Raw genomic sequence first — 18,038 nt, 5'->3', positions numbered from 1 at the left:
ATAATTGACTGGTGTAGACCCTCAGTGTGAAACAACCTTGGAATATATTCTCAAATGCATGAGTATGTATGTCCTTGAACAGACCTTCTCTTATTTACACAAGAACAAAATCAAGGACTCTGTAAGGTCTGTGAATCTTCCCTGACACTTTTTAACCTGAGATACATTAAGGTGGATCCTTAGAATGAGGCTAGCTAAGCAATAGACACTTTTGGTCTTTAACCAAAATCTATTCAAGCATTTAAACTTTTGGTTTTTTATTACATTTCATGAAAGATTACGTAAATTAATGATTCTAGAAATTAGATTTTACATTATGTAAGAGAAAGGCCAGAGAAGAGCTTTTTTTTTATCAAAAAGCTGTTCAGCAGTCTGATGGAGATACACAGAATTTTCATTGCCTTCATCACCAAAGTATTGGACGTGCCTTCTCCACAGGCATTCTGCCATGAGCATCTATGTCAGCTCTACTGAAAGGCTGTGTCTATAAGATCTAACAAGACTGACCAATCATTTTTTTTTTCTACAAAATGCTTCAGGAAATCACAAGTCTTCTGGAGAAATTCATTGCAGTAATACAAGAAGACAAAATGGCATTTCAGAAAAATTGTAAAGAAAATAAAAGTAGAATTTCATTTATTTTTCCAGTAATCCCAGTGACCAGCAAAACAGTCATTGTGTTAACTAGAAAACAATGGGCCCCAATAAAGGGGGGAATAAACAAAATATCAAATAATGAAAAAAGTTGCTATAAATGGGTGTAGTTTCTTGAAGGACTTTACTTATGTTGTATTAAAATTAATATTTTTCAAGGTAATTTTTAAAGAGCTGATTTCTGTTTATTATTCTGTATTACATTAATTTCCATTATCATATTATTTTACATGTGTCTGTTTATTTTGCCTTTGGCCTCTTGAATCGGCTGTTTGGGTAGGTGTGGGGGGTGGGGCCTCTCTGTGTGTGCATGTGTGTGTTATTTTTGTTAATTTTCCAGTATTTCCAGACATCCAAACATTAGTTTGTGCTGTCTCTCAGAAGCTGTTATGGCCCACATTGAATCTCCAGCTTCAAGCATTTAATTCAAACCCTCATAAAAGCTTCTATTGACCAGAAACACATTTTTCCACACCTTTTCAAGACCCACTGAAGATTCTAGGACTGTTGGACAGACATCAGTGTTTACAGCTTTGCTTGACAAATGTGTTAAGTATTTGTTTAAAAGTTTCAGAATTCCTTATCATAATGACTATATCATAGTCCCATTCACCTATTATTTCGTGGGGATAGATGTGCAGACTGGGGAGTAAAAACTATTTTTTTTTCCTAACAGAGCAGCATTGAGAGTATATTCATATGAGTAAAGATTTAAAACTGCCTAACAAGAGCCTGGGAACTTAAATAATAATGCAGTGCACCCTGTGTAGTAAATAAGAAGGTAGTTGAGTGAAGTGATGAAACACAAATGATATCCTTTTACATACAATAGATTTAACATTATTTATTAATGATAGTCATGTATACCAAGCTACTAGTTGTGTAGTTTTATTATAGACACTAAAATATATGAGTGCATTTCAATTTTCTAGAGTATGCAAAAAAAACTACTGATTGGATTATAACTTAATAGAGTATAAATATGGAAAAAACTTTGAGAATTTAGGACTAGTTTGTTTCTTCCATCAGTTTTACTTACATTAGAAATCAGTGTTAGAATAAAAAAAATCCCAATCCTTTCACTTCTAATTAAAAAATATTTTAAGCCTTTGGACATACATCCCTTCATACTTGTTTAATAAGTTCCACTTCAATTCTAACTTAAGAGAACTAAGCACTCAAATAAATGTTTTAGTAATGCTGGCATTTAAAAGGAAGGATTTAACAGGTAGAAATACTCAAGCTGCATTTGTGAGGATGAGGAGCAGGTTCATATGATAACCAGCCATCTTTTCTGCTGTCTATCTAAAATCAATACATACCCAAAGGCATTGCTTCTGTGACATTACAAGTGTTTCTAGAGAGAGAGAGAGTTTCCTACATTCTTTATAAAGTCAATGCCATAAAGTAGATATATAACAATATATCTTCCTTATTTTGAAAGCCTTCTGTTTCCACTGGAACTAAAAGCAATAAGCAGAAAATGCTGACTGATTTTCTGCATGCTGGATGAAATCTCTGAATCATCTTAAGATGGACATTTATTGCAGCATTAAGGTGGTGCTAATTTTGTTGTCCTCTTTTCTCCACTAAGTGTCTTCCCAAGGTGCAGTAGATTAGGTTTTCTGAGTATCAGCCAGGCTCAGCAAACTGAGCTGGAAGGTTCCCTTTGTATGTACATTAATCACCAAACAGATAGTCAGCAGATGGAGTCCCTCACATTTCAAAGATCTTATAAAAGTCTATGCAAAGTCCTTTAAGACATGTAACATTCTGATTTTCTATACTGCAAAACAATATGAAACACATTAAGTGTATAAACAAATTTTTTTAAATTTAAAGCTATCATTTTTGTCCTTCAGGAACAGTATCTTAGTATACAATCAGTGCCCCAATAAGAAAGACTAAGAAGTTAAGGGCTGAATTTACCTTTATTTGGACATTATTTCAAAACTACTATGCTTGTATCTTAATCTCCTATGTAGCCTTTTAAAAATTGGTTATGTCACTACTTTACTGATAAGAGTAAGAAACTATTTACTTACAAAGGTCCAACAGAGTTAAAAAATTATATTTGCCTTTTGTTACTTTTCTTGTATATATATGAGACAAATCCTTTACCATCTTCTACTTAGTTTTATCAGGGCACCGTAGGCAAAATAATTATATTGAGAAAACAATCTGAAGATCAAGGAAATAGTAAATTGCCTCTAAATGCACTTTATTCATTCTCCTTTAATGCCACACTGTCAACACCATAGGCAGCTGCAACTGATCTAATTGTTTTGATTTCCTACTTAATCTGTTGCACTACTAGGATGCAATTCTTTCATGTCAAGTTGACATCTAAAATAGGTCAAATGAATCAGGCCTTTGAAGTGTCTATTTCTTTGCATTACCTTGAAAGGAAGACTAGGATAACTGGCTCAGATATAGCTATAAGACAATTGTGCTTTTGTGGTAAAATGTTAGAAAGAAGTAACTCATTCCAAGAAATAAAATTAAATTGAAATAATAGAGATAGCAATTTAAGATTTTGTTTTACTACATTCAAAATAATTTATGTAAAAATCAATCTTTTTAAAGCCTTTTTTTAGCATTAACACCAAATTGTTACCTATAATTATAATCACACATGAACTTCCTCAATTACTAGTTGCCATTATTTAGTCACTATAGCATTCAGTTTAGGTTTGCTTACATTTTATTCAAATTTGGTAGATAATAGATATTTATGATATGACTATCTGAATCAGTAAGCCTAAATATTCTAACGTGATGTTTTTACTTCTAGTGAAGTTAACTATAGCTAATTTTAATCTAAAATCTATGCTTGTGTTGTTAATTGGAAACTTATAATATCTACAAGTAATTGACTTGGATAAAGTTAATATATATTACCACTGAGGTTATTTTTGTTAATAATTTACAATTACAATGATAAAAATCCCATTCATGTCCTCAGAGTATGCAATATGCAGAGTGGGTTACAATGAATTAAACAAAATAGTTTATATCAAATTATGCTGATAGTATGGATGCAATTCTCCCCAGGTATTTTGGTGCCATTTCCTTTAATGTCACTCCTTCAAAAGAGATTTCATCAATCACTATTACAGTGATAATACTGCAATAATCTGGTACCATTTTCCTGTGCTGTCCTAGACATCACTGAAAAGCCCTCACCTTCTTATTTTATTTTTTAAGTGATAATTTCTTTTCATGTAAACAGGTTATGCATGAAATTTATGTTAGAAATTATATTGCACTCTATAAAAACAATTATGCACATTTTAAATCAGTTAAGTATACTAACTGAGTCCAAGGGAACCATTTCTAGGATGGAATTCCAACAATCACATGAAGCTTATTTGTAGGATCAGTTAAACTCACTAGGAGATTGATTCAGAAGCTCAGGTATTTTCTTTTAAGAAAAAGAAATTATGGAAAAATCTTTTTATTTTTCTCACCTTTAGCTCTCTCAGAATTTGTTTTTTTTAGGTTTAAGTATTTATCACTGTAAGATGTTTTCTATAATGCAAATTAATCTCATACTTTTTCTCTAAAGCCTTTCAGATTTATCAACCTCTTTTTACAAGTATGGCATGAGAAAAACATATCATACTTATGTGACAGAGAAGTTGTCAAAGAACTTGATTTTCAGAAAGCAAAATCCCAGCAGTTTTTTGCTAAAAACAACTACTGTTCTCACAGGAGCTGGGGAAAGCAAACTCCTTTTATAACATATAATATTAACTTATCTAGAGGCTGACAGGTATGAGTAAGATTTTACTCCTGAAATACTTCAGACACACGTATGAAAAATTTCACCTATTATTTTTTTGTTAGCTGCATTAGGTCTTTTGTAAATTAATATCCTCTTTTATGTCTGACTCTCTCTAAATACTTGTTATAAGTCTTTTATGGCACTTTTCTACTAGGCCAGTAGTGCAGGTCTGATTACTAGGATGCAAGTTTTCCTATTCCATCAAGAATTAATCTATTCAAGGCTCAAGTCTTCTCCAGCCTGAAATTTATGCTTTTTTGGTTTTTTAACCTCTCAGTGGTTGATTTTACCCACACTACTTGATATCTGTATTGCACATAGAGACCAGTGCTTACATGTGGCAAAGCTTTGCTTAAATATAGTACTGTGATTATGGCCAATGATAGCTTTAAGTCTTACAAATGTTGTATAATTAATTTTTATTAATTAGGAGGAAGTATGGTTCCTTGGTAGGATGCCCAGACTTGTCCTGTTTGCAAGGTCATTTAGCTTCTCTGGAAATATCTGTCCAGGATTTTTGTTGTTGTTGTTGTTGTTGTTTTGGTTTTTAAAGGATTGTATGTTACTATGGTTAGGAATAGCTTCAGGATTTGAAACCATGGTCTAGTGTTTGATACTCTCTTGAACATTGTATTGTCAGCAGCTTATATGAGAAGAGAAGCTGTCCTGCTGTTTTATCCCACTGCATTACAAATACTAACAAATTACCCATAACTTAAAAACCAACAGCCTTCACAGCTTTGCTTGCATTTAGTTTCAGCACCAAAAGTCATTTTAAAAAGTTACAACTGGGACATACTTGACAGCAATTTGCTTTGCCCTAGGAAGGTCAGTTAAAAAGAGAAGCAATTATTAGATTGCTTAAAGAAATCAATCAGTATTGTGGAGCACCTAACTGACATAGTTCAGGAAACATATTTTAGTTTTATTTCTATTGATCGGTGGGAGATAATATATAATTGTGACAAATGGCAAAGGAGTTAAAAGATCAGATGAGCTGCTGAGGGATTACTGCCTGATATACATTCCTAAAGCAAAGACTGTGATTACGCCTTTGTGCAACCTTTTCTCTACATGGCAGCCTGAATAATACTGCAGAGGAAAGGAGAGGAGAGGAGAGGAGAGGAGAGGAGAGGAGAGGAGAGGAGAGGAGAGGAGAGGAGAGGAGAGGAGAGGAGAGGAGAGGAGAGGAGAGGAGAGGAGAGGAGAGGAGAGGAGAGGAGAGGAGAGGAGAGGAGAGGAGAGGAGAGGAGAGGAGAGGAGAGGAGAGGAGAGGAGAGGAGAGGAGAGGCTTCATATCATGCAAGCTCTCTGACACTAATATGTGCAGAATTAAAAAATAAATGAATAGGGAAATAACATTAGAAGGTAAAGAGAGAGATGGGAGAAGTAAATGCCTTTTAGAAAGCATTTGAAACTGTTTTAGCCAAGACTTTATGAAATTATGAAACCTTCTAAGGAAGTTTAGCATTTCTGATCAGAAAAATAAATAAATATTCTGCCATTCATTTGCAGCACATTAGATAATTAAAGGAATGTTCAGACCACCTTCACAGGGCTATTAATTGATGTGGGACAGATTGGAGATTGAAAAGATCAAAGTACATAGATGGTAATTTATAGTTGCTCAGCTGACTGGTGACAATTTATTCATCTTTGATGACTTACTTGTAAAATTACATGCTCATATGCTTAACTGTGATTTACAGTGACTGATATCACCTTGATATTAAGCAGAATAACATGCTCCAATACAAACTGTTTTAGCAAAAACATTGCCTAGCATCATATGCAACAGCAGGCTGCTACCTAGGCAACACTCTGTGTTTGTAAGGCCTTCATTTCCAGTTGAGCTATTCAGCTAAGACCAAGGTCTTCCAGATTTACTCATTGGATGTGGCCAAACACTTAGTTATCTTGTCACAAATGACTTGTAGGTCACGCTGTGTACTACAACTCTCACAGAAGATCAAATAAATAATTTCTGGGAGATTATGACCTTCTTCTTTTCTTTATGACAAAGGGGAAGTGAAGTATGGAGGCATTTATAAACATTAGTCTAGCGAAAATTCAGTGCAGCAAAATGACCTGTCTAGAGTGGAGTCAGAATTTGATATGTCATCTCTTGTGGAAATGGTGTCTACAAGCCTCCAGCTGTTACTGAAACCTGAACAGTCTTGCCATGCTCCAAACCTTAGATCTGAACAGTGTTTCTCAGATATTTCTCCCAGTTCATGCATATAATGACATTCTGAAACAAAATACGAAGAAATCAGCGGAAAAAAAAATTATAGCAACAGAAACATTTTCAAACGTCTTACATATTATCTTCATAACAGGGACTGTGGGAGGTCAGGTTTTCTTTTATTTCCTGCAGATTCTTTGTCTGTATCATACCAGCAAGATAGTGTCAAATACAGACACTAGGGAAGCTGTAAACTTTTTAATTTAGATGAGCTCAGTGCCATCACTTCTGAGCTTGGGAAAGCTTACTTCCTTTGCCACCTATTCCTCATGAGAAGCTTTTAATTTCTTAACTCTTTCATCCCCTTGTTTCTGGTAATTCCAGCTTTGGCAAGGCCAGCTTGAAAATATATTTCAATATATTTCTGAATATGGGGAAGTGAAGCCATAATATTATTTTAGTACTAGAATCTATGAACTAAAAGCATCATATCACATATAAGAAATGTTTTAGTATACTTTATATTATGAATTTGCTCAATGAAATACAGAACAAGTTATCTTTAATGACTTGTTCACCCAGAGTGTAAGAAAAGGCTTTTTCTGTGTACTACTGTTACAGCCTCCTGTGAACCACAACACCTACACAGGAATTTTCCAATAAACTATATGGAGATTAGTCACTGTCCATTTCATATCACATCATATGATATGAAACTGTACTATGGTAGTCATTCTGTGTTTAATCTTCCAAAATCCTAACTGGCTGTGATCTTTAATTACTAATTAAAAGAAGTAGAAGTCACATCCAGTCGAAAAAACTCAAAACAAAATGAAAGGTTGTTTGCAATATATCCTTGAATGCTTGTAACTAATTGGAAAAAAAAGACTAAAAGAGAAATCAACAAAAAAAGAAAGGAGGACTCATCAGAAGAAAGGAAAAAAAAAAAGTAGTATCATGTGTACAGGATTTATACAGGTTAGTATAACAGTCAGTGTCAGGGATTTCTATGGGAAAGGTTGAAAATACAAATGTTTGTTTTTCAAGATGCAGATAACTTTGCATTAAAAAATATTTTTTAAAAATTACATTGCATATATTACTCAAGTGAAAAAGATCTATTTGCTCAGAGGCTCTGGAAGCAGTACTATTGATTGGCCCACTTTGGTGCTTAAATGTTGGCATCTGTATTTGAAAATCTTTCATTTGTTGCTTAAGATTGGTTGCTTATTTGTTTGGTTTTAGTTGTTGCTTCTAAATGACAGAATGAAAGGATGAAAAATGCTTAACTATAATATTTTCACTCGATTTTGTGTTTTGCCTGGAAATTTCATTATGCAGACATGAAAGACAGCTGAGAAGCATGCTGAAATAATTCTTGTGAGAAGAGATGAAACCTGACAGACACAGAATGATTAAAACTAATTAATCTTAACCATCAACAACTGTAACCACAAACATCTTAATTATTGTGAACTTAACATGTCAAGTTGAATCATATAGCAGCTCTGTAGTTTTCAACATAATCTTGTTATTTTATTCTGTATGTAAATATTTCTTCTAATTCACTTTGGCCCAGAACTTCAGAATTTATGAATGCAGAAATACTACTGAAGTTCAGAGAGATTTTGGTACCTATGAATTCCCTTTCTTCTCAAGGCTCTGGGGAGAATTGAGCTTTATTGATGATACTAATGGTATTAATTGATGTCATTGAAACTAGGTGTAACAAAAGGAAAAAATTCTTCAAAGCTCTGAATTTCCTCAACCTTCCTGGAGTATGCCTCCATGCAAGATTAGATTATAGTAAAAATTAGTAGTTAGACAAGAAAAAACAGTGGAAGAAACATATAAATTCATAATTTATATAAAATCTGTGCAGGACCACAAGTAGTGAATAATTTAATTGAAATGTAGCATTCCCTTTTAAAAAGTATGGCGCAGTAAATGGTGAAATAGTCTATTTTTTGTTGATTATAAAAAGTTTAAGTATTTAGATTAATAATTATAATTAATAAATATAAATCATACAAATTAGGATGGAAATTAAAAACAAAAAATAATTTTACTAGATTTCATACAGTATTCTACAAGTCAATTTAGGAAATAGTTATACATATTAACAATATAATATGAATTACGGTGCAATATAATAAGAAGAAAAATACTACTTATAATGCTAACAATAGTAATACTAATTATAATTAAAAAAGGAGAGAACAGAAAGACAGAGGGGAACAAAACCCAAGAGAGACGAGAGATGCACAATGCAGTTGTTCACCACCCACTGACTGATGCCCAGCCCGTCCCCAGCAGCGATCGGTGCCTCCCGACCGACTCCCCCCAGTTCACACACTGAGCAGGATGCTCTGTGGTGTGAAATATTCCTCTGGCCGGTTTGGGTCAGCTGTCCTGGCCATGCTACCCCCCAGCTTCTTGTGCCCTCCTCACTGGCAAATCATGCAGCACTCAAAAGTCCTTGATTTTGGGTAATCACTGCTGAGCAACAACCAGCACATCAATGTTTTGTAAACATTATTTACATAAATCCAAAACACAGCGCTGCACCAGCTACTCAGAAGAAAATTATCTCTATTGCAGACAAAATCAGGGCACTAGGATAGTTAATTATCTCTCTAATATATTGCTTTATGATAGAATATATTTGCCACATTTATGGATTCATGACTTGACTGTGATAGGAAATGTAGAAAGTATAAAAAAGTGTTTCTACTTACAAGGTAAAACAGCTAGACATAGCTATGACACACAACTACAATGAAGAACAATAAAGAGTAAACCAGCTATTTTAAAATTTTTATAACTTATAAAAATTATATAAAAACAAATATGTCATTAAGGATGGAAAAATGTTCCTTCATTTGACTATTTATCTGCCTTTCATATTGAAAATTTAGTTCAGGGCTAATGAATCAAGAGTATATATGTTAAATTTCATGCTGACACCATGGTAGATAAAAAAGTCTTTTGTTTTTGAAAGAGCACATCGATGGGGCACCATTGTTCAAAGATTTTTTTTCTGAGAAAAAATATCTTGTAGTATCTAAGAAAGATTCTGAATATCTTAGTCTAAATATAAGTACCACATCTTTTCTCCTTTCTCTGTTTTTTTACATTTTCAGAGAGAAATCCTTAAATATTCTCCTGAGTTCCTTGACACCTTTTGTCATCATTCCCTGAAAAAATCTGTACAGAGAGTCCCTTTCCTTAAAATTCCTTAATGGCTCTGCAAATGTACACACCGAGAGGCTTGCTGTCATACAGGCTTGAACCACATAATTTTTTTCTCTATGCTCTCTCTATTTCTCTTTTTGCACAGTAGCTTCTCTGAGAAGAAAAAAATGACCTTTTTCACATCATGTCAGTCTGATGATCTGTGAAGGATTAAAACCTTTCTGGTAATAAATAATAACAGCAGCAATGATAATAAGCATGATACATTCTAAAGTGTTTTAATCTTGCCCTTATTTTGTCACCTAAAAGTCATATGGTAATGTGATTTTTGAAAGTTCAAGATATATGCTTTTCCCATTATCAATGGTGAGATGTTTCTGTCATGGTAAAAATCTTTTCTCCTGAACTTCCTTTCACACTTTTTCTAGTAAATAATTTCAGTATTAAAAGTTACTCTTAGGTCAAATGAGTGACTCTACTCATACAGCTCTATCTAATTAATCTGGTATTCCTAAAAAATAAGTATATGTCAATATAAAATAATCTATTAATTTCCTTGGACTTTTGGATATTCTGAGCATTGTGTTTAAGTCATCCAATGTTATAGTTTCTTATACAATCAGACATGATATCTTTTCAATACCCACCTTTCATTCTTCTACAGCTTGTGTTTGTGGGTTATTAAACGAAATATTTTCCATTGTTTAGAGTGTACAGTCAAACCATGTTTTTGGTTCAGGTTATAATGGGATTTTGAAAAACATGTTTTAATGGAATTCTTTTCCCTGTAAATCTTACCTTTTTAAAGAGCTGCAATTCCAGCTCAAGGTCTATTTCTTAGTCCTGTCTTTCAAATCCAAGGAGAGGAACGCTACCCTCTCTTAGTGACAATGCAATAAATAAATTTGTCCTTGGCCTGACAGAAGAATCTTACCTTGTGTAGAGCTATTTTTACCTTACTGGAAAGAATATTGCCTGCTTTATACTTGTCTTTAGATATCTTCAGGATACGCCTTTAAACATTTTAATACATATCATATTATGTCCATTTTAAACTCCATAATAAATTTGCATATAAAGTAGTTTAAACTTACAGAACTGAGCAGACAGAGGACATTGTTCTGCACCAATCTAATTTCTACTTTAAAGTTAAATTGACTGCTTTAAGTCACTGATAATGAGGTACAGAGCCATTTACAGCTTCCATGCTAGGTTACCAAGCAATAATTGCCTAAAATAAAAACAAGATCTGTTTTTCAACTTTAATTTGATCCTAATTTCATAGCAGTTATCCGTTGACTGTTGACTGGGTCACAAAAACCTGTTGCCCCCTTTAGCTGCAGCAAACTGATGAACACAGTGAACGAATGATCCCTCCTGTGCATACCTAAAATGCAAACTCCAGTGAAGGTGACTTGGAAGGCCATTAAGTGATAAAAACTGCTCCAACTTCTGTAAAAGTCCTTCTGCCAATGGCAGAATATTTCCCCTTTTATTAAAATGTTTATTTTGTTGTTAGACCTGTAAAGCTTTTTGGTTGTTCTGACTGCTTTGAGGTTTTCCTGATTAATTTCCCTTTACTCCTTTCACTTTCTGCAGAAGTGTTTCCCCGTCTGCTGAATCTTATTTAAACTGATAGTCTTGTGCTGATGTCATTCTTCCACACTGCATATCAATATATGGGTATATGTGCTGAGAGAAACCCATGCTTCAGCTCATTTCCATTGGGAATAGCCACCGTGGAGAGAGCTGCACTGCCTGGCAGCTCCTTAGGATCAGATATATAAATGGTTTTCCCAAGTTTATAACTTCTCTTGAAGATCAAAGACTGCACTGAGCTAATGTAAATATACTTGTAGTGTAAATTTGACATCCAGAAAGAATTGCACCAAACCCATTGGATTTAATGTCTGGCATCATCAGTAGCTCTGGAATTTCTCTATTTCCCTTTTACAATGGAGACCACTCCTGTCTCACAAGTTGTATACTAGTGACACTATATAAAGATTTTTAATTGAATAATTTCTTAGCCGTAAAGGAAATTCAGTTACTCCTGCCACGTGCACTCCATCTAAATGTGCTTTGTGTGTTTTGCTTATATATTTTTAATAGTAAGTTACAGTAGACATGATGGCTGGCACTTAAGTACATTTCTTTTAAGTGGTCAAAGCTGTTTCTTATGTTAAAGAGTACAGGAATTATGTAGCTGAACCCCAGGAAGTGCTTTAAAAATAACATTGTATGTGTTATCATCTTTGCCACTAGCACTGAGATAAGAGTAAATTAATCTTTCAGGGCAAAAGATGAACACCTATGGAGCACCAGAAGGCATTTTCTTATCAATTGTCTATATACATCATAATAAGATGAAGGACAGACTTGTTCTGTGTGGGACACTCTGACAAGTGTGTTACAGGTTTATGCTGCAGCAAGATACTGAACCAAAGGCTGGTGTGAGAGGTTCCAGTTCCCACCTCTAAAGCTGGGTTCTCTCTACCCTTTCATTTATTATCTACCTCCTTCGAGTTTTAAAGTGAAATGAAAGGGGTTTGTATAATATTTTAGTAGTTGCCTTTTTTTTTCAGTATGCATAGATATGAAATGGCTGAGATTTACAAGAAAGTAATTAAATTTTCCATTAATTTGATTTTTCCTTATTGTGTTTATTGCTTTAATGTGGGAGAATGGCATGATCCTTTGCAGTGGTTCGGCTTTCCAATGGGTGCAGTTCCGGCCAGCCCTGCCGCCACTACATCCAGGGGCCACTTTGCCAGAGGCGTGGGCAAACTCGACCACGGTGCGGATAGTGCGCAGAATAGAAAGGCGGGACTCTCAGGGTGTGCAACCAAGGGATGCGTGGTCCCAAGGCAGCGCTCCGGAGAGAGACGCTGGCCTCGAAATGGCACGGCTTTTTATTGAGTGGGTTACAGGGGTGGGATTGCGTGGGACCAATTACAACCTTCAACCAAGGTATAATGAGGGGATGCAGAACTTTTGAACCAATAGTAAGTAACTTGGGGAGGAGGAATACATGATGAGGGGGTGGGGAAGTTACATAACTTAAAGATTGACACTTAACAGAAAGGTGGTAAACAACTATTATGGGATAGGGTTACCAGGACAACCAAGGTTTTGGCGGGAAAGTCTGGGGGAAGGGGAGAAGGGGAGAAAGAGAGGGAAGGAGAGAAGGAGAGGGAAGGAGAGGCCATCTTAAACAATAGTAATAATTACAAAATTATAAAACACAAATTATAAAACCAAACTGGAGCAGTAAAAACCCAATTGGAATTGAATTTAAGCACCACCACAATCCTTCACCTTTTCTTCCTTTTAAGCTTTTCTACATTTATTTGTTTTACAGCCAAATCCCTTTTTTTGTACCTGCTAATCCTTTTTCTTCTGTATGATAACAAGAAAACCAGTTCAGAACCAACAGATAGCCAAAAAGAGCTGAAATTCAAAGCTCTTTGATACTTTCCTCCTTTAGTTTGAAAATAATTGTTTTGAACAAATAGAAACTTGAGTCATATTTAGTACTTTTATTTTAAAATAAGTAAGAATATCTTTGCTTTTCATTTGGTGAGGAAAAAAAAGAATATTTCACCTTCACAGTGCACATTCAAAGCAAGAAATGGAAAAAAAGGTATCCAAAGGTTGTTGTCACTAATAGGAAAATAGCATTTAATCACCTAAACTAAGACTAAACTTAGAAAAGTTTCAAATGCAAGATGTTGTCCCATCCAAACTTTTTGTGCAGGGATGCTCCAGCCCACTATTTTCTCGACACAAAATAATAATTACTTTTATGCAGAGTATGCTGTCAGATAATATACATTAGGAGACACTTTTAAGAGAAATTACACCAGCATGTAGTATAACCTATGGCATGCTTATTTTAAAATGAAATACAATATTTTAATTTTTAATTATCTATTGACTAGCAAAATTTTTTGAAGTTTTGTAATTTAATCCTAATTTTAAAAAAACTCTGCTGGACTCTACATACCTTTTCTCTATTCAAACATTATACTTACTGTTGAAATTAAAGCACTAACTTATTTTGTCCAAAGACAACACAAATTTAAATATATTTTAATTTTTGACTTCCATCAGTGCCCAAAAAATAATTTAGAAATGTGGGGGAAAAAAATCGAGTCAAATTTTGAAAATCATTGGACTTCAGTTTTATCCCCTGCTATGTTTGGAGCAAGATGTGGAATTTCAGCATCTGACAGAGAGATGCCAACAGAGTGCAGTTAAGATGGGAGTAATTGTGCTCCACTTGTTCCAACTGCTTGGTGGTGTCTGGCTCATCCCAGCACGCTGGGCGATATGCAGAAATTAGGAGGTATGGCTGCAGGTCACTGAATGTCAGTGAGAGAAGCTCCCACTGGCCCAATCTATTCCTATTTCTGATCTTCATTTAATGATTACCAAAGCTTCTGTATCCTTTTTAAAGATATCTTGCTGCTGCTCTCTTCACCTTGATCACCATCAGATGGAAATGTCTCTAGAAAACCCCCGAGAGAACAGAGATTTTAAACACCATCAGTGGCTCTGAGGAATGGGTGAAGATACTAATCTGATGGCAGAACGGAACTCTCATATCTCTTTACTACAGATATAAATACTAGAGCATAACTATCCACCTAAAATATAAATTCACCTTCAGTGATCTGTGTGGTAAATGGAATAATAGGATCTTCTGGTTGAAAGCCTTTAAGTAATCACAATGAACTCTTCATAGCAGTGCCCTACAGCTTAATTCAAAAATATCTGTTCCAATAGTGAAATGTTTGTTATTGCCCTGATGGAGGGAAACTTTTGGAGGGAAAATATGTTTACCCACAACTGGTTTGGGCTTACAGCACCAAAGAAATCAGAAGGAAAGTATCTGAAAGAATAAGTGTGCTATAGAGTGGATTTGGTTTTCGAACCAATGTTTTGATTTTCCTTTTTGTCATCACCATGTGCTGTGTGCATTGTCCAAGTGGCATCTGCAACATCATCAGTCTGTGTGCTAGCAAGGTGTTCCCTCCAGTTGTATTTCTTCTTTTTCGCTGTGTATGAGTCTCTTCTACCAAGGGAGAAAATCAATCAGGAAATAGTAAAAGGAGATAAATGGACTATAAAACGTATTTGTAAATAGCAGATATATAGATATAGGTATAGATAGAAATTATATAGATAGAGATAGAGATGGAGATAGAGATATGGATAGAGGTGATTAGATATAGATATAGATATAGATAGATATAGCTGTTGCCTGCACCTATTTTTTATACTGTATGGAAGTGCACTAAAAAAAGGAATAAAGTGCTGACGCAACATGGAATTTTTTGCAATGGAAATAGATTTATTTTTCAGGCCCTCCTATTATAGATCAAGGTATGACAAAAGAAACAGTCAGATTTAAAAGAGAAAATAAAATGTAAGTCATGGTAGCCACAAAATTTTATATCTTTGATATGTAACTAAGATGCTCTGTTCTTTTGATAGATCTGGGGAATTTTAGCGGTCGAACAAGAAGTGCTGTATCTGTACGTGAAGGTCAAGGAGTTGTTCTGATGTGCTCCCCTCCACTTCATTCTCCAGGTACAGTAGGCTGCAGCCTGTATTCATGCTCCTGCTTTACAGTTTCCTCGTTATTGGATGCCCAGGATTTTAGACACAATATATATTTGATTGTGGAACTTCAAAGATGGGATATCCACCATTTTTCTGACAGCTTTTGGTATACCAAAGGACTAATTTAAGCTCATATATTGCAAAAGCCCATGAATAGCAGCAGAGTTTCTGCTACAAGATTGTCTAATTCCTGGTATAGAACTTGAATACAACAATAGTCTCCATGCCATCAACGGTGAGTATGCTGCCTTGAGGTCACGGAAGATGCTTTTAGTGTTTAGAAACCTTCAGAAATTCCTCCAAATTCCAATGTCTTGATACTTTTTTTTGAATACAAATTTTATTTTCTTTTCAGTGTCACGGAAGAGATTTTGTTGCTTCCTTTTACTGTATAACTTAGTTCCATAAAACTGCATCATTGCTAAAAGTCAGAATTACCATAAATTCTATGAAATGCCTGTGGATTCCCACATGAAAGCATAGGTATTCCAGAGAGGTTACTTTTTTGCTTTTAAAATCGACACTCCTGCAAAATCTGTAGACAGCGAGGTGCATCCTTATATTTGCTTGTCATATAACACCTGGAGACACGATGCTAGACAGAATATCCTGTTTTTCAGTGGAAGCAGTATGGCCTATGCTTTTCTTCTCTGGGAAATGAGGTCTGTACTGAGGGGATTTTTCTGCTCCAAATTTTGGGCCTGAAGAAAAATAACATTGCAGATGGAAGATCTGAAGAAAATAAAATCTCCTCTGAATTTCTGTTAGAGAAATATGTTCAGTATCTATTTATACTGCAAGGATTGTTATTACTGTATTACAGTTATCCATGCCATCTCTCTGCTTTTCCCTCTTCTAGCAGATTCTCTTGTTGTGGTTGCCTCTACAATCTCTTTCTGAGTTTGACACTGCAGTCTATGGGATGCAATTGAGTACATGATGTTAAGAATTGATAGTGATAAGCAAACTGAGAAGGAAAAGATGTAGGCAGAAAAAGTGAGCGATGGTTTCAGCAGCACAGCTGAATTTCATTTCCCCAAACAAACCGAGAGTGACAGGATAGATGGACATCAGTCAAGAGTGAAATTGTCACACACCTTTTCACAGCTGCCATACCACAAAACACACCTTTGTATATCGTCAAAATATTTACAATTCTTTGCCTGAAATGATGCTTCTGAGTTTTATTTAGTCAGATTTTAACACAGTGTTCTACTGTAACACAGATGTTGCCTTTGATGGTGAAAACTAGTATCTTTCATTTTCATCACCCGGACAGCAAAACCCCTGCTGTGCAAACTACAGTGCTCAAAACCAGCATTCAGTTGTTTTAATTTATATTGTTTGAGTACCAGTAGGCTATGCCAGCAGGAAAATTACTTCCAGAGAAATGTCTTTATCCTCTGTTGGCATAATCTTTTCACCACAGCTAAGCCGAAAAGGTTCTACAGAGTAATGGAGTAATCAACAAAAGCAGAAAAAATTGCACTGATATGCAGATTTAAGCACAAGTTCCTATCAATGGGAAGGGGACTTGGCCTCCTTTCCTTTTGTTCATTACATACTGCAAGTAATCCTTTCATCCAAAGGGTTGTCAAGCACTGGAACAGGCTGCTCAGGGAAGTGGTGGAGCCACAGTTCCTGGAGGTATTTCAAAAGTGCATAAATGTGACTCTTAAGGACCTGGTTTCTTGATGGAACTAGTGCTAGGTTGGACTTAATGCTTGGACTTAATGCTCTTAGAGGTCTTTTCCAACCTAAATGACTGTGATTCTATCGCAGGCAATTTGCCTCCAAATCCTTACTTGCAATATACTGGGGGCCAGTAAGTTCTTGTGGTGCTCAGTGGGACTGGAAGTGGTGTTAATACAATGGCTGGAGTCTCCCTGGAAAGAGGAGAACTACCTGCACAGGCCTGGTGATGTTTCAAAAATAATCATTCCACAAAGCCCTGACAATAAAATACAAGGCATTAATAAAAATTGACTGCCAGATCAGCGTCCATTTGTAAAAAATAATTTCGAACAAAACCTGAAATTTCAGTGGAAAGCATATGAATTTAATTCTGAAACTAAGCAACAAATATGAAACTTCTAGGTAAAAAGGTCTTGTGCCAAGCAGAGATACTTCAAGCATTCTATGTGCAGGATGTGCAGGAACATCTAAAATTTTTTTTAAGCATTCAGTTTCTTGGTATTCCATTTTAGTTTCTGCGTGTGATTTGCAAAGATGGTATTATCTTCTAAATAGCCCTAAGAAATTTGAACATTAAAATGGTCCAGGAGACAAACTTTCAAGTGGATCCTGAGATGTTATAGTGGATATATCTAAGCCAAAGACTATTCAGAGCATGTTTGCTATGTGTGAACAGCTCAAATTAACAAGACCATGAGTTATGAGAATGTTTTTAATGATAGAGAATTTTTTGTGGATGAACACTGCAAGCTTTGCGATATTGATTTATTCACATTGATCAGCACCTTTAGAAATAACTTTCACTTACTTATCACAGGAGATAAATCCATGATACAATATCAAGCCTAATAATTCTCCACAACCTCCTAAGCAATTTGTCCTTCAACAGAATCC

At 35.1% G+C, this 18,038-nt stretch overlaps 1 protein-coding gene across 2 annotated transcripts in view; it reads left to right on the top strand.

The window, feature by feature from the left end:
• CNTN5 (contactin 5) overlaps window positions 1-18,038 on the top strand; it is a 307,173-nt gene that overhangs the window by 115,725 nt on the left and 173,410 nt on the right. For both annotated transcript variants that reach the window (XM_083854794.1, XM_083854793.1), the window contains one exon: window positions 15,321-15,416. In XM_083854794.1, the coding sequence (XP_083710920.1) occupies window positions 15,321-15,416 (96 nt within the window). The remainder of the gene's footprint in view (window positions 1-15,320; window positions 15,417-18,038) is intronic.

Source organism: Zosterops lateralis, assembly GCF_965231275.1.
Source record: "Zosterops lateralis genome assembly, chromosome: 2".
NCBI classification, from domain to species: Eukaryota; Metazoa; Chordata; class Aves; order Passeriformes; family Zosteropidae; genus Zosterops; species Zosterops lateralis.
This window is presented reverse-complemented; position numbering and strand designations above follow the sequence as displayed.